General features: G+C 52.6%; 1 protein-coding gene across 4 annotated transcripts in view; it reads right to left on the bottom strand.

The window, feature by feature from the left end:
- Nucleotides 1-5,368: 5,368 nt before the first annotated feature.
- The window catches only part of ABLIM3 (actin binding LIM protein family member 3), a 110,250-nt gene continuing 94,300 nt past the window's right edge, over nucleotides 5,369-21,318 (bottom strand). For 2 of the 4 annotated variants that reach the window (XM_077769036.1, XM_077769035.1), the window contains exons 11-21: nucleotides 21,146-21,275; nucleotides 18,941-18,988; nucleotides 16,592-16,726; nucleotides 15,154-15,221; nucleotides 13,934-14,081; nucleotides 12,663-12,692; nucleotides 12,052-12,110; nucleotides 11,407-11,467; nucleotides 10,696-10,727; nucleotides 10,072-10,152; nucleotides 5,369-5,535 (exon numbers count right to left, since the gene is read on the bottom strand). In XM_077769036.1, the coding sequence (XP_077625162.1) occupies nucleotides 5,422-5,535; nucleotides 10,072-10,152; nucleotides 10,696-10,727; nucleotides 11,407-11,467; nucleotides 12,052-12,110; nucleotides 12,663-12,692; nucleotides 13,934-14,081; nucleotides 15,154-15,221; nucleotides 16,592-16,726; nucleotides 18,941-18,988; nucleotides 21,146-21,275 (906 nt within the window). In that variant the 3' untranslated portion in view covers nucleotides 5,369-5,421. The remainder of the gene's footprint in view (nucleotides 5,536-10,071; nucleotides 10,153-10,695; nucleotides 10,728-11,406; nucleotides 11,468-12,051; nucleotides 12,111-12,662; nucleotides 12,693-13,933; nucleotides 14,082-15,153; nucleotides 15,222-16,591; nucleotides 16,727-18,940; nucleotides 18,989-21,145; nucleotides 21,276-21,318) is intronic. The other 2 variants (XM_077769037.1, XM_077769038.1) reach the window with 1 other exon arrangement.

Below are 21,318 nucleotides of genomic sequence, written 5' to 3' on the forward strand. Positions count from 1 at the left end.
ACATAAGCTGCACCTTCTTTATCCATTCATCGGTTCATTCATCAGGACATTTGGGCTCTTTCCATAATTTGGCTATTGTTGATAGCGCTGCTGTAAACATTGGGGCCCATGTGCCCCTATGACTCAGCGCTCCTGTAACCTTTAGATAAATACCTAGTAGTGGAATTGCTGGGTCATAGGGTAATTCTATTTTTAATTTTTTGAGGAACCTCCATACTGTTTTCCAGAGTGTCTGCACCAGTTTGCATTCCCATCAACAGTGCCTGAGGGTAATGTGGGATGGATTTAGATGTTACACACATCAACTCATTTGAAAAGTGATGAATGTATTTGAATTTGTATTAAAAGCAAATAAGTGGTCCTTATGAATCCATACTTTCACTGATATTGCTTAAACTAGAAATGTCAGGAATGAGTCAATTGAAAGAAAAATGTCACGTGAATCGCATTAAGTAAAGAATCTGATGGAAATTAAGAAGGTTGTGTTTGAGTGATTGAAATTTGGGAAACACTTTTGGTCATGGGCAGAGATGTCACCTTAAGTTTTGACCTTATTCATCTGCACACGTGGCCCTAATTTGCCCCGAGGACTAAGCGCGTGTGCTTGTGTGTGTGTGTGCTCGTGTGTGTGTGTGTGTGTGTGTGTGTGTGTGTGTGTGTGTGGGTGGGGGCATTGGTTTCTCCTGCATCTGCTCCAGTCACAATCACCTTGGACCAGGCCAGGTAAAGAGGCAAGGGGGTTCCTGGGTGGTAACGAGAGGCTAGCTCTCATCTTCACAGCTTCTGGATTTTATTTCATCTCACTCCAGGGCTTTTGAAAAGCTTGACAACAGCCCTCGGCTGTATATATAAGCAAGTGTTTACCATTGTGTGGTCAAGATTTTTAGCCACTTGAAGTCTGGTGTTAAATGAAGCATATACAGCCTAATTCCGCACGGGGTATTCCCGGAGCTGGCATAGTTATGTGATGTTAATTAATACGAATTTTAGCAGTGCTTTTCCCTCCTTGAATTTTGAGCCCTTCTTTTCCACGTTTGGCTCTGTTCAGTGGCCGGCTACAGGTGCGGACACCTTCCATAGCCAGTCCCATGTTTCTGTCCCCGGCACCTGTGCAGGTGAGTTGGCTGCGTAGACGCTCGGTGGGCCTGTTTCTGTGGCTCCGAAATGTGGCCATTGTGTTGACTTTAACTCTGAAGTTCTGCGATTTCTGTGTCCCCCACCCCCAACCCAAGTACTGCTTTATTAATGTAAGGTTGCCCCCCAGTGTTCAAAAAGGTCATCTGCACGGGGAAAAGGTTTCCTTCTAGAACTTCACAAAGCCTGGCATAAATGCGTTGCCTTTGTCCATAAGCCCCTCCCTATGTGTGTGAATCACCTCACAGTCTTAATAAAATACAGATGTGTATTGAGTTGGTTGGGGGTGTGGCCTGCGAGTCTGCGTTTCTCACATGCTCCCAAAGTGACTCCAGTGCTGGGATTGGGGACCACACTCCAAGTAACAGGGCTTAGAGTGGTTTTCCCTGCATCTCATCAGTTAATAACCACAGCACAAGCCACGGACAATCTCCACAAAGGCTGAATGAATGAGAGGCATCCTTCCCATCTCCCTGCGTGTTCTGGCCCCTGCTTGCCTTCCAGCCTCTTCTAATCTCATTCTCCCCTTCACTCATTCCTCTCTATCTTCACTGGAACATTTACTTTCCCAAATACACCAAACTCTCACCGACCACAGTGCCTTTGCACACGCTATCCGTCTGTGCCTGGAGCGCTCCCACCTCTATTTTTCCCTTGGCTGCTTCGTTTTCATCCTTCAGTGAGGACGTGAAGTGAGTTCCTCTCTGCTCCTCTCTCCGGGACTCTGTGTTGTGGTGCAGTAGCTATCTTCGTGTGCCGTCTCTTCCTCTGTCACTTATGTACAGTCTGTTCCCTCCTCTAGACCAGAGCTACATGAGAGCCCACGCTGCCTTACGCAGAGTGGAGTCCTCAGTGCTCTTGCCTCCCAGCAGATGCTCAGTAAGTATTTGCTGGGCGCATGTAGGCAGGGAGCAAAGGGGGCATTCTTCAGTGTCCTGTTACATCTGGGAGCCACCTGTCTGGAGGGGCTGTGGTGGGCACGATACTTAGAAGAATCATAGGATGAGCAGTCAGGAAAGGAGATACTTTTCAGCCACACCTCATCTTCAGAGATGCCAAACGTGAAAGAAGTGTTTATTTTAGGACAGAAATAGGGGATACAGCAGGAATGCAGTGAGTCTAACATTTCTTAAACAGAGTTATGTCAAATGAGCTCACTGGATCACACAAAGGTACTGCGGGGCTTGGGGGACTTTTGCCAATGTGCCTTGCGAGTCTCTAAGGCGAGGGACAGGGGCTGTGGCAGGGACACTGTGATTCGCTTATCTAGAGGCCCCTCCTCGTCTCCTCCATCTCCTTTCTCAGCACAGTGCCTGAGTCTCACTACCACCCACTATCGAGTCTCAAAATGCCCAATATACGACTTCCCAGCATTCCGTGCAGCGAGGCCGTGGACCTGTTCCCTCGCCCCCAGTGGGACTTTAGGTCTCCTGAGGGCTTCTGGGATAGTTTTCTGATCAAAAGAGACACATAAAGAAACATTTCTTTCCTGTTTTTTTTTTTTTTTTCTTAAAGTGGTCGTGTGAAGACCCGATGCCTGGAGCCACGGCAGCCTTTTGTAAACACGAGGGGGGTCACCTCTGGGGACAAAAGCCACCGTACTGAGGATGGTGGAGTGGAGAGATGAAAAGAACCTGGGTCCCTGATGGCATCATCGAACTGCTGGATGGATTTCCTGCCACGCAGGACAGTATGTGCTCTCATCGTTTGAGTCACTTTAAGAAGGTGCGCTTCACTCATGGCAAAAATCGCCCTGACTTCTCAGAGCGGCTAAGCTGGTCTAAGTCCCCAAAAGCTGGAATTGGTTCCTGGCTCCACCATGGTTAAGTATGTGTCCTCTTGAAAGCTGTCTCCTCATGGAAATAATTATTCTTATTTCCTCCCCCTCGGGCTGTTACGGAGGCTGACTGACATGACAGGAGGCATAGAAAGTCTAAGGCATAGACACTGGCACCCTGTCAGCACATAAGAACAAATTGTTGTAATTACAGTTATTTTTTGGATCATGAGAGTGTATTTGTTGGAACACTCTACCATCTTCCAGGACCCCACGCTCTGCAGGAACCAAGCTGGGTGACGCTTACCTTGTCAAATTTTAATTTACGTAAAGGGAAACTGAGGCCGAGAGAGAGATGCTCTCTAGGCTCTTTTATTTTGGAAAATGTGCCCCATTCAGCTTCTTCCCATATCACACATTTCCACTCACACTAGAAACAACAGAAGGACACGGGTCTGGGTTGAAATTATGTGCTTTTATGGGAAACAAAAAAAAAACAAACAACCCAACAACAATAACAAAAGTCCTTCGATCTCGCCAAGTTCTCAACCAGTGATAATGAGGCAGTTTCAATGCTTGTGTCTGGCTGGGGACATTTCTAAAGGGGTAGGACAGTTGAAAGACACTGGCCAAAAAGAGAATTGCAGAGAGGGTTGATGTTTTAAATAAGAGTCCATTAGACCTCCTGGCGGCCCCTCATCCCATCGCCCTTTCAAGTTAGTGCCTTCTCCGTTTACAAAGATCCTTCCTGAACTTTGCTCAAATGCAATCTCTTCCAGAAAGCGTTCCTTGGTCTCCACCAACTGCATCTACCTTTTCAGGAGTGCTACAAACATACTCTCATGCCACCTCCCATCACTTTCCGCCTTACACCCATCACGTTTGAGTCCATGCCTGATGACACTCATTGTTAGTAGGCATGCCTGCCCCCCTCCCAGCTCAGATCCCATGTTGCTCATCTTGGTGTTCCCATCTCCCTTCCCTTATTCAGTGCTCTGTATACAGCAGGTGCTCAGCATCAGCAGGTGCTCAGTGAGGGTTTGTTGGGCTGAAGTCAGTTCTATATTTGCCACGTCACATCACCAGCCTCTTGACAGTCATAATGGTTATTCCCACTTCGTCTTTCCTCCGTGACCTCAGAGGGATCCAAATCAAGGCATCTCCGAGAAGGAACAGACCCACCAGACATCACCAACTTGGGGTCAAAGGTTTGGGGAAGGGAGGAGAGGAGAGAAGCTAGCGCTAAGCTCTTATCCCTGTTCGGGAAGGCAAAGGGGCAGGAAAGGCAGCCAATGGGGGAAATTCAGGTGATTGTGAGGAATGTTGGCCATTGCTTCATTTTGGAATTCCATGAGCAGCCATTCTTCCAAAGGTTTCCCCAATGAAACATGGCCAGCCCTGTAGTGGGAGCCGATGACTGGTGGGGGGCTGGTTTGGTTGCCCTTTTAGCCCAGGGACCAGCAGGGGTAGACCAGGAAGCTCTCTCTGGGATGTGGCCTGTCTGATGTTTAGAGGGGTATTAGAGGTTGTCTGTCTACTTGTACTGTTGGAGCGACGATGGGAACATTAGCCCTGTGGTGTGGAATTGTCAGGCACATCGATTGTAGTAAGGCTGAAGAATACAGGCTGCAGTAATGGGCCTCTCTTCCAAAGGGGGGAAGGGTCAGGGGGTGCAGGGAACAGCAGGGGTGAGAGGAGGGTCCCAAGAGGTACTGCAGCTCCAATTCTAACAGGTGCCCTGTTCTGGCTCCTGCTGCCAGCTCCCACGTCTTCCCTCGTCTCCACGTCAGGGCCAGGCAAAGGGGCCAGTCGGAAGTGGCGGAGGGAAGGGAAGTGCCTTTTCTTTTCCTACCATGAGACTTGGACAAGGGAGAGGTTAGGATCAAGGACAGAAGGAGGAGGACTGAGGAGCTGCAGAGAGGCCACAGCCCTATTCGCTCCTGGCTGCTGCTGCATCGAGTAGATCCGAGGCCCACACTGCCGCGTGCATCACCCCCGGAGAGCACCGGAGTCCTAACTGGGGGAGATGGAGAAAATTCTGCACGGGCTCTCCAAGGCGCTCAGTGACTTAGGGAGATCGCTGTGGCTCCTCCCATGGGAGGGCCCCTCTGGGGCCAATAAGGTGTGAAAACTCCATGGTCAGCATCCGCCCCGGAGATGGGCAGGAGCCGGGAAGCAGAGAGAAGAGAGACTTCTTCAGGCACCTCCTTTAAGAAAGAGAGCTGGACCTTGGAGGACTCAGGTTAGGACAGATGTTTCAGTATAAAAAGGATCCCCAGCAAAAGGATGGGAGTCCCTCACATCCCTTCCCAAACCCCAGAGCACTTAGAAAAGAGAAAGTAAGGAGCATAAAAATACCTCGATGACGTGGGCTTGCCTGACAGTACAGAAAAGCAAGTCTCATGGCAGGCAGTGTCTCCCATTACACAAGAGAGGATTATACCGAGCTTCAGTATAGAGATTTTACATATATCTTTATATAAATGCATATATATTTATAGAGCCTCTGCCTAGAACAGCCGGGCTTGCTTCTTCAGTTCATTCCTCTTCCAGAGGGCCAGCCGGTCAAACTCAGAGATGGTCATGCCGAAGACCTGGTAGAACTCCTCCTGGGACAGGTGGCGCTGAAATAAGGTGGGAGGGGACAGAGAGTGAATGCTTGAGGACGCGAGGTGGTGGCTAGGGGCAGGCAGCAGCGGACCCTGCGTGTATCCCCCGGGTGTGCTGTGCTTGGCACGGTGTCTGACCACAGGGGTGTGGGATGAGTAACTGTCAAATGGCAGACTGTGTGAATGAACTTTCGGGGAGAGGCCTCTGTAGCTGGTCTGGAGAGACCTCCCCTGTCCAAGACTCAGTGGGAATTCTGCTTCACCTAAGGGACTCTCCGTGCATGCTGGCTGACCCCGCCTGTCTGCATCCTGCTTCCTGCTCTCTGTGCCCCAGCGTGTGTATGGATGGATGCTATTCCTCCTTCCTTTGGGAGTAAAAGGGGGCATGTCCAAGATCTTAGGGTGTACTTCTTCTTACTAATATTTTTACAGATGATCTGGAAGGCTGTTCCTCAGGTCAATGGAAAAACGGCTGTTCCTATTTCTCCACCGACTGAATTGTCCTTTCACGTCTGTCTTACATGAAAAGAAATATGCCACATAATGAAACATTGTTCTGCATTCCTTGGCCGGCTTCCCCCCGCCTTTCTGCCTACCCTTCCTCTTGCCCTTCCAAGCAGCCTTGAAAGTCGATACATTGTCAAAAGCTTTCAGAGTTAGGAATACACGGCACCTGAAATGTGGCGACATGTTAACAATTCATGCATTTAGGTAAAGGGTAGAAGGATGTTCATTTTACTCTTCTTGCAACCTTTCTGGAGGCCTGAACTGTTTCAACGTAAAACGTAAAATTATGTTTGAAGAGAGAAATATATGGCATATACCCTGCCTGAAAACTTGCTGGAATCGCTCAGATGCCCAATTGGTCACAATGATGTTAGCTAACTGAATATTGAAGGAGATTCGTTGAGAATTCTGTATACAGATATTTTGGCCACATTTCCAGATTTTGAAGCGAAGGTAACTTTGACACTTCTGATAGTTATCATTGGTTGCTGGTGACTCTGAGCTGATGTTTCAATATGTAACGGTATTTAACAACACCAGCAATTCCTTGCATTGCGTTTCTGTTATGCTCAATAGTCCACAACTGCACGATCACCCCCATTTTTCTCACTTAATCCTTCCAACAAGTCTGAAAAACAATACGTATTTCTATCCAGCTGAAAGATGAGAAAACCAAAAGTCAAACAGTTAAAATGACTAACTTGGCTAAGAGGGAGGGAGGGAGGCGGGGTACGCAGCAGAGTGGAGAGCGAAGGCTAGGCTTTCTGATTCCAAACACAGTGAATTTTGGTTGCCCCCCTGGGCAATTCCATTAAATATTCATAAGTAATCCTGAGTATTTATGAAAAATTTCAAAAATACTCATAAGGGAGAAAATCACACAATGTCTACATCCATGCCCATGACACAGATTCAACAGTTATCAAGAGTTTGTCACATTTGCTTCGTCTATTTTGTTATTGTTGTTGTGGCTGAAGTACACCTTAGACATTTTGTCAGCCCATTCCTATATACTGCAGTGGGCATCTCTCCTAGAGATTTCAAAACATCGCGACACCTACTGGATATTTTCTTTCCTAAAAACCAGTTGACAGTAATTCCTCACAATTACCCAAAGCCTGTCCATAATAAAATGCTCCTGATTGTCTCAACCATAAGTCTTGTTACAGTTTGTCTGTTTGCACAAGGATGCCAACAGCATCCACAAATCACATGTGGCTGTTAGGTCCCTTCAGTCTCTGGGGGGCCAGACAGAACTTTCTGTTGTCTATGCTATCGACTTGGCTCTATTTGTCCTGCTCACACGCGAGTCAGTGCTGAGAAATCGTGGACGTGAGGGGTTCCTCTTCTCAGCTGCTTCTACCATAAAGACTAAGGGGAGCTGTAATTTAATCTCATGTTTTTGCTGTTGCTGTTGTTCTTGTTGGAGGATGATGGCTATGGTTGATTCTCTAGCTCATCTCTGCTGTGCCCCCAAATCTTTTTTATGAGTTTCCATGTGAAGGAATGGCAGTCTCAACTCGAGTACAGTGTCCACTGTAGAACACGCTGGAGGAGACTGAGGCTCTCCCCCTCACCCTCCATGAAAGGCCGGCTGCCACCCCCTTTCTTATTTTGCCAGTTCTCAGAGCACCTAATGCCAGCCCTGTCCCTCCACACGGGAATGACTGTGTGACCTTGGACAAGTTACGGCACCCCACTGAGCCTTCTTTCCTCCTCTAGAAAGTGGGAGCATCCTAGTGCCTACCTCCTGGATACACTGAGGGGAATGAGACAGCACAGGTCATGGACAGTGGCCCGCACATGGGAAGCACTCGACTGCTGGTCACCCTCCCTCCTGCAACCATCTCTTCTTGTGTCTGTCACATAGTGGGGGGAGGAGGGGTCTGGTGCTCATTTCATTTGATTTCATTTCCACCGCATCCTCTTCCCTGTGCTCATGTGACCCAGCCACACTCACCACCTGCTGTCCTCACCTGTGTTAGGGCCTCGGCAGTGGCTGTTCCCTTTGCAAAGATGCTCTTCCTCTTGTATACGTGTGGCTAACTAAGTGCTTCACCTATTTCAGATGTCACGTTTGCAGTGAGATTACCCTGACCACCCTATTGAACACTGCAACTTACCTCCCCCTCTAAGCCCCAGTTCTCTGCTCTCCTTTTACTTTTTCCCTCAGCCCTATCAGTTCCCCGTGTTCCAGATAATTTATTTACTATTTGTGTCATTTAGTGTCTGTCTCCTCATGTTGAGAATGCCAGCTCCACGGGGGCTGCGGTCCCTGTTTTGTTCACTGATAACCTGCGAGCATCGAGAACAGGACCTGGTCTACATGACAGACTTTCAATAAATATTTTTTGGGTGAATGACACTCTACACTCTGAGCTCCTTGAAGAGCTCTTCAGTCCCCTCCTTGAGCTGGTGGAGGGGATTCGGGCAGTGTGTGTAGCCCTGTGGTCTCCCCTCTGGCTCCGTGTTAGTTAGACATCCCTGGAAGCCTGAGCTCCTTCCCCAGATTGTGATTTAATCGGTCTAGGCTGGGTGTGGTATCGTTGTTTTTAAGGAGCTCCTCGGGTGGTTCTGATTCTTAGGGCAGGCTGCGCCTCCTTGGTCAGAGCTTCTGGGTATCTCAGAGGATGTGAGAGGGCAATTGGTCCTCCGGAATGAACCAGGTTCCCGAAACCTCATTCCTATCCCTTAACGCTGCTCTCCCGAGCTGCTGTGGGAGCTGTCCCCTTCAGCACCGGCAGCCACTGGCCGCTAAAGTCAAGGAGGCCCTTGTAAACGTGGGGATAATCACATTGCTGGGCTGCTAGCCCAGCACGCTGGAGTTGGAAGGACTCACAATACCTCCTGGCCTACTCACACATCCCTCCCTCTGTCCCAGCCTTTTATTCTGGGCAAATCCTCAGCAGTCAGTTGAAGGGTGGTAGATCTGCTCATCCCAAGGGTTGCTGAGCCTCCTTTCTTAGAAGCCTGCATTCAATTCCACAAACATTTTCCAGTACTTCCCCTAGCCCAGGCCCCGTGGTGGAGGACTGACTGCCTCTCTCAGGCAGAGGGAACAGATAGCTCGGAGTTCTGATACAACGGAGGTGGAGAGGTGCTTGATCTGCACTCTGGACACAGGGCTGGGGAAGGCTGGAGGAGGGGGGAGGGACACATCCTGGGGAGGTCGGGGGGTGGCTCTGGGACACAGTCATCACGACAGGAGGGCCCTGAGGAGGGAGAAGGCTGGCAAGATGGGAAGGGCATTCTGGGAGAGCGAGAGACAGGGAGAGGCACAGTGGAAAAGGGCCGAGTGTGCTCCTGGACCGGGGGCCCAGGGACTGGAACTCTAGGCCAAGGGCAGCAGACTGCTGGAAAGCCCGATGCCACATTCAGGCCTGGCTCTGTGCTTTATTTATGCTGTCTCACTGTTCATGATGCTCCCCCCCTCTCTCCACACATCAAACCTTCAAGGTCCATCTGCCCAGGTCACTGCCAGACTGTGCCACAGGCTCTGTATACAGCATCTCACTTACTTCAGCTGGCCCCTTAAGGATGCCCCACAATCGCCCCACTCCACAGAGGAGAAAACTGAGGTTTGGAGAGGCTGTCACTTGGCCAAGCTGTCTTGCCCAGGGATGGCAGGGCCAGGGCTGGACCCGGAGTCTGACGCTCTTACCTTCTACACAGGACTGACTCCCCCACTCTCTGCACCGGGAGCACCAGTTTTCTGTACCATTGTGCAGAAAACCAGGGCTGTGTTTCTCCTTAGCAACCAGTCGGCAGGGCCCTGAGAGCAGGGACCAAATCTAGCTCTTGTCTTAAGTCTACAGAAGCTTTGGGGGAGACGTGCTGAAGTTCTGCACCACAGATGCTCACCGGATTGGGAAGACGGCACAGAGCGTTTCGACCTGGGCTCAAGGAACCAGGCTGGCGTCTCCACCTTTTCAACAAGCTGTGTGACCTTAAAGCTTCCGCCTGCCCCCCCGAGCTGGGTTTTAATGAGGCAATTTCTGGACTCCCTTCAAACCCAAAGGCTCCTGCTGAGTTTTCTACACTTACCTCTAAACGCGTCCGGTCCACATCCTTGGGCAGTCGATTTCTTCCTCTTGTGGTCACGAGCAGCAGTTCATACGGGTAGATCTAAGGAGAAAGGACCGGGTGAGGGTGGGTTTCTAGGTCGGGTGAAGGTGGTAGACTTGTCCCTTCAACTGCATCTTGTGTCTGGGCTCCCTTCTCTGCCCCGGAAAGGGCCAGGGATTAAAGTCTGGAGGAAGGCCTGGGCCCGTTCTCCTTGGGGTTCCCTAGCAGCCTCAAGGCCCTTCTCCCCAAAGGCAAAACCTGAGGCCCCTAATACTGCTAGGAATAAGCTTGGAGGCGTTTGACATAAATGTGGCACAAGGCCTCCTAATTGTAAATGTCTAGTGTTTGGTGATGGGCAAGCCTCCAGAAAGTCTCCGAGGCCCACAGGGAATTGTCTGATTTCAGTGGTCAAGAGACATAGGGCAGGATTCGGGGAAAGTCAGCGGGGGAGGGACCGGATATGCCGGTCTTAAGAAGACCCTTGGGGTTATTGATTCGATGTTCCCTTCCCTGGAAAGAGGGTGTGGTCATCCTCATGCTGGTCCCCCATGGAGTGGCTCCCAGGGTCCCAGAGATCCCCCAGGGCTGACGCATCTCCTTTACCTTGTACTCTGTAGAGAGAGAAGAGACACACACTAAATGGAAATACATGGGTTTTGTTTTGCACCACTACATTGGCCTCTGTCTGAGAGACCCCCCCATCCTTGTTGAATTCAGCCCCAATTTAAGGCTGGTACAGGCCTAATGGATGGCCAGAGGTGGGGGCTGGGCTGGTCCAGAGATACGGTTTTAGACGAAAGGTGACTTTTGAGATCATTAGAACAGAAACAAGAAGAGATTGGGAAGCACGTGGCTAAGATGGCCCATCTTCCAGAGGGCTCCTCCTGGGTTTCGGGTTTCAGGGCAGGCTCATCCTCCTGCCTGAGCCCTCGTAGGAGCTGCTGGAGGATGGTGGGAGAGCACGAGACTCATGGAATGTTCGCTGGGAACAATGCGCATTTGGCTCCGAGTGCTTCTTTCCACCCAGGGCTGGCAGGCAAATCTCACTGAGCAGTACAGCACTCTGCAATGGCTCTGGGAACCCAGATGGGACAGATGGCCTGGAGATCACCCAAGGCCAGGGACCTGGGAGGAGGAGGGAAGAGGAGGAGAGGAGGGAGGGAGTGGGAAGGGAAAGGGAGTGTGGGAACTCGGGGTTTGGACAAAGCCCAGTGTGGGGCCAGAATCTGTAGCGATCACTTGCAGAAGGTCAAGCCACAGCTATGAGCAGTGCATCCAAAGCCGCTGTGGGTCCCAGGACGGGCTGGCACTCACCTCGCATGCCCCAGTTGACGGCGTTCATGCTGTCATAGTGGAAGAGGTCTGCGCTGGGCGTCTGCAGGGGAGACAGGGCCAGGGCTGGCCTAGCGAGCTCGCTGCTGCTGCCTCCCTGCAGCCATTACCCACCTCGAGAAAATGGCCTCAAAGAAGCCTCGGTCTCAAGTCACAGCGACCTACCTTCCTGACACATCCGTGGTGCCTGGGCGCGGCACATAGTAGGCACTCTATAACTCTTCATTTCTTGGTGAACAACATTTACTGCTTTCCTTCACTGCTCAAATACCACTTTTCCTAAGAGATCTGCAAGTTGCCACCCTCCCTCCCAAGCTCCCAATTCCCTTTATCCTGCTCAATGTTTCCCTCCCCACCCCCCATCCGTAGCACTTACTACCTTCTACAGTCTATAGAAATTGACTTGCATCCTATTTACTATTTGCTTTTTGTTTCCCTCTACAAGAACGTAAGCTCCAACAAGCAGGGGGCACTGATGTATTCCAAGCACCCACAGTAGCACCCAGTGTATATAAAAAGCTTTCGATAAATATCTGTTATGTGACCAAACGTCTAGGCTCCGAGCGTGTGGAGTTAATGCCGGAATTGTTAACATCTTGGGGGCCAAGTCTCAGCACGGCCTCTTACCCTGTGCAGCCCGTTTCTTCGGTAGGCAGGCAGGGAGGCAGATTTGGAGATGAGGGGGTCTGAAAAGAAACAGCCAATGACCAGGAGCCCCAAGCCAGGGATCCCTCTCCTTGAGGCCATCTGGCTGCTAATGGCCAATATTGCCCCCAACCCCGGGGGGAGGGGAAGGGCCACAGGCCGCCAGCTCCTCCCCCTGGCAGCTGACCTACTCAGCGAAGTCTCCCTCTGGCAGACTTGCAGGCCCCCCGGAAGCCTATGTGCCCAGTCTTCTGGCCTCACTCTGCACACACCCACCCTCCCGTGATGAACCTGTGTCCCGGCCACAGGCTGCTCTGGACACGGGCCCCAAACTTGGAGTCGGGCCCAGAGCCCAGACAGCCAGACTCCCGTATGGGTGGAAGACATGCACGTTCTTTCTTCCTCTATGGGAGCTACTGGGTGTGCCAACTCCGGTTCCAGAACCGGAAACTGAGGCCTGCATCTGACAAACACAGTGGGTTGGACTATGTGGGTTCAGGACGGTGTTGGGACGCCACAGCTACAGGGGACCCGCATCCGGCTCTGGCTCTCACAGGACACGACAGGCCGAAGGGGGGGCAGGCAGAACGTACCGCTGTCGGCCAGGTAGTGGGACCGAGGGGCTGTGAGACAGAAAAGCCAGAAATCAGCGTTCGTGAGGACAGACAGACACGGCTCCCATCCCTGGGCTACCCTGGCAGGCGGGGAGGAGGGGCTTCCTTTGCCACCTCCTTCCCGCCCGTCCGTTTTCAGTCGCTGCACCTGCACTGCATGCCCCCTCCCCCGCCCAGCACCAGGGGCAAAGCAGGTGCTCTGTGATATCTGCTGCACAGATGCATTGAACAGAACTGCATTTTGAGCAGCTTTGGCGGACAGCGTGGAACCCAGAGCCAGAGGCTGAAAACAGTGCCCCTCGGTGGTCAAACAGGGAAACAGGCACATCAATTTATCCAGGCTCGGCCACTAGCGGATACCTAACTTCTACAAGGTACTTAATCGTTATTTGGTTTTCTCATCATAAGATGGGGAGGGAGAAGGGGTAGTGTCTCCTGTATGGGGGTGAAGAATACTGTGAAGAATATAGGATATACGATAATACTGTAAGGTATTAGCACAGTGCCCGGTGACATACAAACACTCAGTAAAACTGGCTTCATCATCTTCATCACTACTGCCATCTCAAGCTTGCCTAAAATTGAGGCGCAGTATGGAAAAGAGGGAGAGCTTATGGCCTTGGAGTCTCATTCTGACTTGAGCTCGATCCTGGCTCTGTCACTTCCAGGCTTACTGGCCTTGAGCAAGTAGTAAGCTCAGGTCTCTCCTCTATAAAGTGGGTGATAATAATCCCTCCTACATTCCCAGTGTTTGTGAGGACCAAGAGTGATAATGTATTTACAAATGCCTGGTGTAGAGGATTATCCATTAAATGTTGAGATGAGGTAGGATTTCCTGGCAAGACTGACCCCCACGGGGGTAAGAAAGGGAGGGAAGCATGTGTGTGTCCGGAAACAGGGAGGAGCTTACAATGAGAGGATCTCTGGGCAAAGTGCTTGCTCCATGCTTCTTGTTTACTTCCTGTGATGGGAGGCTTACTACCTCAAGAGGCAGTCCCTTATATCTTTGAGCCATTCAGGCTATTAGAAGACATTTTTCTTTGTACTGAATCTGACTGAAAGTCATAGCTTCAGACACCCCAAAGAAACAAGTGCCTGCTTAGGACAGAGGATGGTCTTACTCAGTGCCCCATACAGCACCTCACCAAATCTGTATTCTAGACCCAGGCGAGGCCATGCGGAGTTCATATTCATTCAGGGAGCTGGAAGGAAGTGACCCCACCCACACAGACTTCCGGGGTGGTGCTTACAGCCATTGAGGGACATGTCATAGCCAGCTGTGTGCAGAGCCTCCCGGCTGCTGGTGGAGCTCCGGGGTGGGGTCCAGGGATCTGCGTAGGAGCTGGAGCGGGCCTTCATCTCCTCCTTCAGAATCAGCCGGCCAATTCCACTCTGAAGCTGGGAGTTGGGGAGGAGCGAGAGAACACTGAGCCAGAGGAGGCTTGGGGGGCAGGTGACTAGATTCTGGTGAATCTGTCATTGTTGCCTTCCCAGTGTCCCTCCTCACAACCCCATAGCTTCATTTGGGACTTTGTCTCTCTTCCACAAGTAGTCCTGTGGTCCAGGGACGGGGAGGGGGCTCCGGTGGAGGGCACCGGAAGTAGGCCTGGCCAACGGCACGTGGGCAGATGGCTCTAGTTGGGCCATCGAGGACCTTCCTTGGGACTTTTGTCACTGGCACCCATCTTTTTTAAAAAAAATTTTTATAGAGGTGATATTCACATAACATATAATTAGCCACTTGAAAGTGAACGCTTTGGTGGCGTTTAGTGCATCCACCACATTCATTTAGTTCTGAACATTGTTTATCACGCCCTCAAAAGGCCGTATACCCAGTAAGCAGCCATTCCCTGCTTACCTCTCCTCCTGGGCCCTGGCATTCGCGAATCTGTGCTCTGTCCCTGTGGATTGACCTGTCCTCCTAGACATTTCCTAGGCCTGCGTAACACCCCACTGTATGGGTACGTGCATCTCGCTTATCCATTCGGGCAGTGACGGTCACCTGGGCTGCCTCCACCTTTTGGCTATTGTGCAAAGTGCGGCTATGAAGACGCAGACACATGCCCGTGTTCGAGTTCCAATCTTCCGTTCTTCTGGGTAAATTACCCAGGAGCGGAATTGCCAGGTTTCCCCAGGTGGCTGCACCACTTTCCATGCCCACCAGGGGTGCGTGAAGGTCAGTGGCACCCGCTTGCCACTACACGAGATAAGCTGTCTGAGCACAAGGGCAGCGCAGAGCCGGGCGGGCGCAAGAGAAGAGAGAGACGGCTTTCCCAGGGCGATGTATTGAGCAGCTGGATCTGGTCATGCCTGAAACTTCCCCTACCGTTTGACGTTTTTGGTTACGCGAGGCTGTGTGTTTCTTTGTTCTATCATAAGTGGGTCTAAATTTGGTGTCGGTCCCTGTCAAGTGAAAAAAACCCTCAGTAACATACGCGTGGGCATCTCACCCGCTAAGCCGCCCGCTTACCTTATGCATGCTGCGGTCAAAATCGTCTTCCTCTCCTCCAGACGAGAACCTTCTGGCTCGGGGCACTGCTGAAAAACAGCTAGGGTCAGCTCCTGAGCGAGGCCCCCACTCAGCCTGCCCCGGGTGGAGGGCACAGAGGGACGCAGAGCCTCGATAGGCGGGGGTTTCCTTTCAGTCCGCCACTTTCCAGCTGAGTGACCCCGATCGAGTATGCTTTGGTGGATTGCCCCTCCACTGTGGGCCTCCTGTATGGGAAGGCCCAGTGGCCCTTCCCGTTTTGGGCACAAAGGGCAGGTGAAGCCGAACGCCAGAACTTCCGCAGCCACTGAGCCTCAGTGTTGGGACTTTTCCTGCTGCTGGTGGGAGACAGAGCCCTCTTTCTGCCAAGGGTAGGCCTGGGCAAGCCTAGACCCGCTGGAGCTCATCCTACCATATGATGAGCCTGAGAACAGAGCCACCCCGGGGATGGGGCCGGCCCCGATGACGGCCATTCACCTCTGGGGCCAGCTGTGCCTCAAAACCTTTCACTCTTGTGACCCAGAAAATCTCTGTTTTGGCTTAAGCCATTTGGGAGTTATTTTTTTCTCTTTTGGGGTTTATTCTTTTGTGATCGCGATGGTCTACGATTCCCTTCTTCCCCTCATGCCTCCCCAAACACATATCTCTCGAAGATTGTTGTCTGTTTTAGGTTGTAGTGGCTTGTGTCTTATCTCCTTTCCCAAATGGAAACTTTTCTGAGGGCAAGGGAGAGCCCATCTCCGGGCTCCTGTGAGGCTTTGCTCAGAATGGACGTTCAGTCAGTGAAAGTATGCACTGGATCGAAAAGGAGCTTGATGAAAATGCATCCCCATGCTTGACGGGTGGGGATCCATCTCCCCAGCTGGAGATGCCTGACTGGGTGGGACAGCGCGTTGAAGACCAGAGAGACCCCCTGGGTACCCCTGAGGTACCTAGGAGGGTCTTCCCTCTCTCACAAACTCCCTTTTCTATCTTCCAAACCATTTTCCACCCCACAGCCAAGGTGGTCTCTTAAACGCACACGTCTGATCTTGTCACTTTCAGTGGCGTCTTACTGTTTCGGATAAAGACCCAAATCCTTACCTCAATGCACAAGGCCCCGTGGGATGTGGTCCCTCACCCCGCACCTGCTTCCCTCCCTCTCTGGCTGGACAGCATGGCCCCTGCTATTAGCTCTTCTACCTCCTGTGTATCACCTCCTGTACCTCACCTCCCTCTCCAGCCGGGACCTATGTCTCCTCCATACCGGTCTATTTTGCTCCCCACTGACTCACTAGAGCCCAAGGCTAGCCCCTCAGCATATGATGCTGAATGAATAAATGAACAATCGTGTGAAGAAGTGGGCAACCGTCCTAGCGCCCCTGTGTCCCCGGCACAGGTGACAAGGCTCTGGTCCAGGCTCCTCTGTGGGGCACGTTACCTTTGGGGGACCCATGGTAGGTCCAGTACTCAGACTCTGTAGCATAGTAGGGGTCTGGTGAGTAGGCTGGACTATACTTGGAGGCCTGGCTGATGTCTTCACTTGTTTTGCTTTTGGTTGCTGTTGACAGATCGCCTGCAAAGGACCCAAGGAGAGAGCTTCAGGGAGGCTGAGCATCCTAGAAGAGTGTACGATATACTCTCTTCCTGCCTCGGCCAGGCTCCAGCCCAGCAGAATGAGGACACTTTGAGGCCAGGGTCTGGGACATGGAGCATCTGGGCTGGACGAGGCCTCAGGCCAAGCCCTTCATGTTACATTTGGGAATGTGAACACCAAGAAGGGCAAGGGGCTTACTGAAGACCACACAGCAAGTAGACCAGACGTCTGCTCAGAGGTCTTGCTACCGTGTTCCGTGGACTCCCAGGGCTGCTTCCAAGAGAACATGAAGCTGTGACTCTTCCACGTAAGATTAAACAGGTCCCAGTTGATCCCACACCCTTACCTTCCCCAGCCTCTAGAAGCCTGCCTTGTTTTGTATTTGAGCCATACATAGGGTGAGAATCGCCCACCAGGGCCACATGCTGCATATCAACTTTCCCCTGCTACTGAAATGCCAAATCTTGCTTGGGGAGACCATATGGCCCAGAGAAATGACCACTGGACAGGGATCAGTGATGCTGGGTTCTGGCCCCAGCTCTGCCACTTAACTTAGCTGTGACACTGGGCACCTCTTGCCCCTCTCTGCCTCAGTTTCCTTATCTGTAAGTATCAGAATTCGTCTGCTGGGTCAGGTGCCCTCCAGCTTCAAGCTTTCCCAACATGGACCATCAAGCCTACCGCAGCCACAGAACCTTCCAGGTCCCATAATCATCTCTGCGGTAGAAGCGATAGGGACCATCCCACACGCTGTGCTGCCAGAGCAGCAGAGCATCCTGAGATCAGCCCTTTGTCAGCTCCAGTCTGCGCCTCCACCCCCAGCAGCACTTGCTTCCAAAGCTTGCAGATTCTCTTGAACTTGGGTCCTGGGCAGTCCCTCCAATCTCCACTGATGTCATTCAGCCTTTTCATGTCCCTCCTATCCATGCAAACTACCTCCACCCAAACTCCTCCTGCATCTGCCCTGGTGCTGCCCCTTAGAACCTGCCTGGAACATCACACACAGTCCCGAGGCGTTTGAGACCTGGGGGCCTTTTCTGGACAAACTGGCTTTGTCAGGGTTGGTATGTTTCTGTGGCCACTCAGGATGCATGGCCTGTCCTCCACAGCCACACATAGACGTGCACGTGCTCACAGATTCACTTAGACCCCAGGGCAACCCCCTCCGAAATGAGGACATTTGTCTAAATTGTCAGGCCTTGGCCCAGAGCCGTGATTTGTATTTGTGTTGCCCTCCACGGCACCCCTTCAATTCTGTACTCCCCTCTGCCGTCCATGTAGCCTGCAGGCATGCGAGAGCCACGCAGGGTAGCAGCTGCCCCCTGCATCCTCAGTGCAAAGGGCGTGCTTTATCGGCCGAGGCTCAGGAAGTGTGTTTGCAAGAAGGAGCAGGAGGTATTGGGGACGCCTGACTTAATGGTTCTCATACGGAGTGCGGGAAGGAATCATGAATGAAGCTGGTTATGGTGTGGATTCCTAGGTCACACTCTCAGTATTTCTAATAAGAGAGCCCAGGACAGGGGAGGGGCCAGGGCATCTGCTTTTTAAGTAAGTCTCTCAGGTACAGGTGGTCCATAGACCATTCTCCAGGAACAATGAATGAATGCATGAACGAACGAAGGCGTCCTCATCGAAGCCCTGTTCGTTTCTCATCCACTCCCCCTACCCAACCCTCCGTTTACTCTTAACACACAGTTACTGACAGTAGCTCTGAGCAGTGGTTCCCAAGCTGGGCTGGGTGGTGGAATCACGCGGAGAAACGGTTACACACACAGAACTGCAATTCAGTAAGGTGGGGGTGGGGCCCAGGAATCTGTACGCATCCCACAGGAATCTGTACGCATCCCACGGGACTCTGATGACGTCAAAGCTTGAGTATCCATGCCTTGGGGTGCTCCCAGGGGTACCCGCATTTGAGAAGGGTTTCTCTGCCCATGGAATTTAGGACACCAGACAGCAGGGAAGGGGGTGGGTCTGGAAAGGAGGTGGGAAAGCGTTTAGGGAACACAAGGGCTTCCTTGCTCTTTTAAAAAGACACCAAACTCCCCCCAGTATCACCTCAGGTGATTGGGGGCTCGCTAACAAGGAAGACAGAACGGCAGCCTTGCGGGCGTCCACCCAGGTAGCCCCTGCAGCCCAAGTGCACGGATGGTGAACGGCCCCGCCCCTTGCCTGGCCACGCCCTCTCCGTACCTTGCCTTTTGTAGATGGGGGGTTTCCGGTAGATGTTACTTTCTCCAGCTGCCAGGCAGACCGGGAAGGGGCCATGGGGAGAGGAGAGAGAAAGAGAGAGAGAGAGAAAGGAGGAAAGGAGACAGCGGTTGGTCAGCTGATCTCAGAAAGACAGTGAGCGTCTTTTCCCAAGGGTGCACATCTTTCAAAACACGATTTCCAACCTCAACCTGGGAGGTGCTAAGAAAGGTGAGGGGAGAGGAATGGATGGATTCTAATGGTGCTCAGGGGGGGCTCGGGCTTGAATGGTGGGCATGCGGGCACGAGGCGGTGCGTGCTCAGCAGGACCCCATGCAGGAAGGTGCCCCTGCCTCCACCCTGCGGCCACGCCTCATTCCACGCAGAAGGTCCCAGAGCACCGCAGCCCGCCGTTCAGCGTGATCGCCCTCCCACCCCCCCCCAGAACAGACAGGATGGGACCTTTCTGGGGCAGTCGAGAAAGGTATAGATGAAACAGCAGGATGTGCTCCTGGGGGAAAGCGAGTGGGGAGTAAAAACCTGAGCTCAAGAGTTGGGAGACTGGGTTGAGGCCCGGCTCTGCTGAACTCTGGGCAGGACCCTAAGTCAGACATGCAAGGTTACCTAGCCGGTACCTTCCTCTCCTGTAACTCCCCGTCCTGCTCACCTCTTCCAGGCACGCTGGCTTGCTGCTGGTTTGGTGTTTCAGGGCCTTGGCACTTGATGTGCCCTCTGCCCGAGACCTTTTCCCTGAGATCTCCAATGGCTGGCTCTTTCTCCTACCCCACCGCCCCCCCTCCTCCAAGAAGCTCTCCTTAACCACCCTACCTAGCCCCGCTTCCCCTACCCCAGTTACTCTATCACTGTGCCCTGTTTATTATGTTTATTGCACCTACCATCTACCTGGAATTACCCTTTTACTTATTTGTTGACTCATGTATTAAATTTCTCTCCACGTATAAACACCATGAAGGCAGGATCTGGGCTGGTTTGAGCACATCTGCGACCTCAGGGCCCAGAACAGTGCCTGGCTGTCTAGAGGGACTGACAGAGGCTCAGGAAAGCTAAGTAACTGGCCCAAGCTCACAGGCTTCTGAGTGGTGGAATCGGGATTCAATCCCAAGAGTTGCAATGCTGAAGCCTAGGACTTCCAGCATGGTTACTGCCGGGGCGCGGCCCTCAGACATTCGAGGCACTTTTCTGGCTGCTTCCTGGGGGTCTGGATCGAGGCTGGCTCTGTCAAGTGGGAGGGCCCACGCCCCTGGGCGCATTGGGACTGCAGAGTGGGTTACTACGGGTAACTGGTTAGGGAGGGTCCCCAGGAACTGGCTTCTGTTTGCCGCCAGTGCAGGGCGCCCGGCGACCCCACGGAGCATGCACCCATGCTGGCAGTTCCGGGCTGGCAGCCTACCTGGGATGTGAAAGTGCTTGGGAGCCTGGTAAGAGGTCGGAGTGGAAGACCTCACATCTAACTGGCTATGGTATGGAGAGCTCCGGCCACTCTCGGGCCCTGGAGCACGCAGGCAGTGGTCCCCAGAGAGAACAGAGGCACAGAGAAAACAGGCATTAACGCGGTGGCATTAAGGCAGCAGTGACGTGATGACAGCAGGGATGGGAGGGAGGGGCTGTGCTCTCATGCACCGTGTCCGCAGAAACAGGCTTGACCCAGTTTTCTTGCCTCACCTCAAAGTCAGATTTCGTGGGTTGTAAGAATCACCTACACTGAGCGTCAGGAAGGTGTCTTTGCACCTCTTAGCTCCCCGCCCCCAACCCTCTTGATTGCTTCTGTCCTCCATCCAGGTGTCTGCTGCACCCCTAACCTCAAGTGGCCGTGGGTGGCCTGACTGGATGGGGTAAGGCTGGGCCTGTTTCGGGTCCTCTGGTTCTACCCTCTGGATGGGGCAGGCCAAGGCCAAGGCCAAAGGAGTGTTAACCCAGCCAGCGCTGCCAGGCTGCCTGCCACTCTTCTCTCCTGGCAGCTTGTCACCCGCCTTCCTGCTGCTTCTGAGCCCCATCTCTCCCCCTGCTAGGGGCATCTCTGTAAGGCCCAGCTGGTCACCCGGGTGGTCACAGGCCCCCAGAGGGCCGTGCTGTGATGGAGATCCCGAGGGGGAAGCCTTGTGCCGTCTCTACAGCTGGCGACAGAGCTGGCTGCTGCGCTGCCCCCTGGCTCTTCTTGTCCCTTTTGGGGGCTTCCCCCCTCCTTACCAGAGCGGTAGTAGTGGTGAGGCGAGCGGGAAAAGGTGGGGGACATGCCCTGGCGGCTGTAGGTGGGGGAGTCGATGTATCCGGGGCTGGAGGCCCTTCTCTGTCGGAGGTCCAGGCTCTCGTAGATGTCCTGGGGGAGGAAGTGAGCCATGAGCAAGGCTGGCGATGTGACA

The sequence above is a fragment of the Crocuta crocuta genome, unplaced genomic scaffold, assembly GCF_008692635.1.
Source record: "Crocuta crocuta isolate KB4526 unplaced genomic scaffold, BGI_CrCroc_1.0 scaffold340, whole genome shotgun sequence".
NCBI lineage: Eukaryota > Metazoa > Chordata > Mammalia > Carnivora > Hyaenidae > Crocuta > Crocuta crocuta.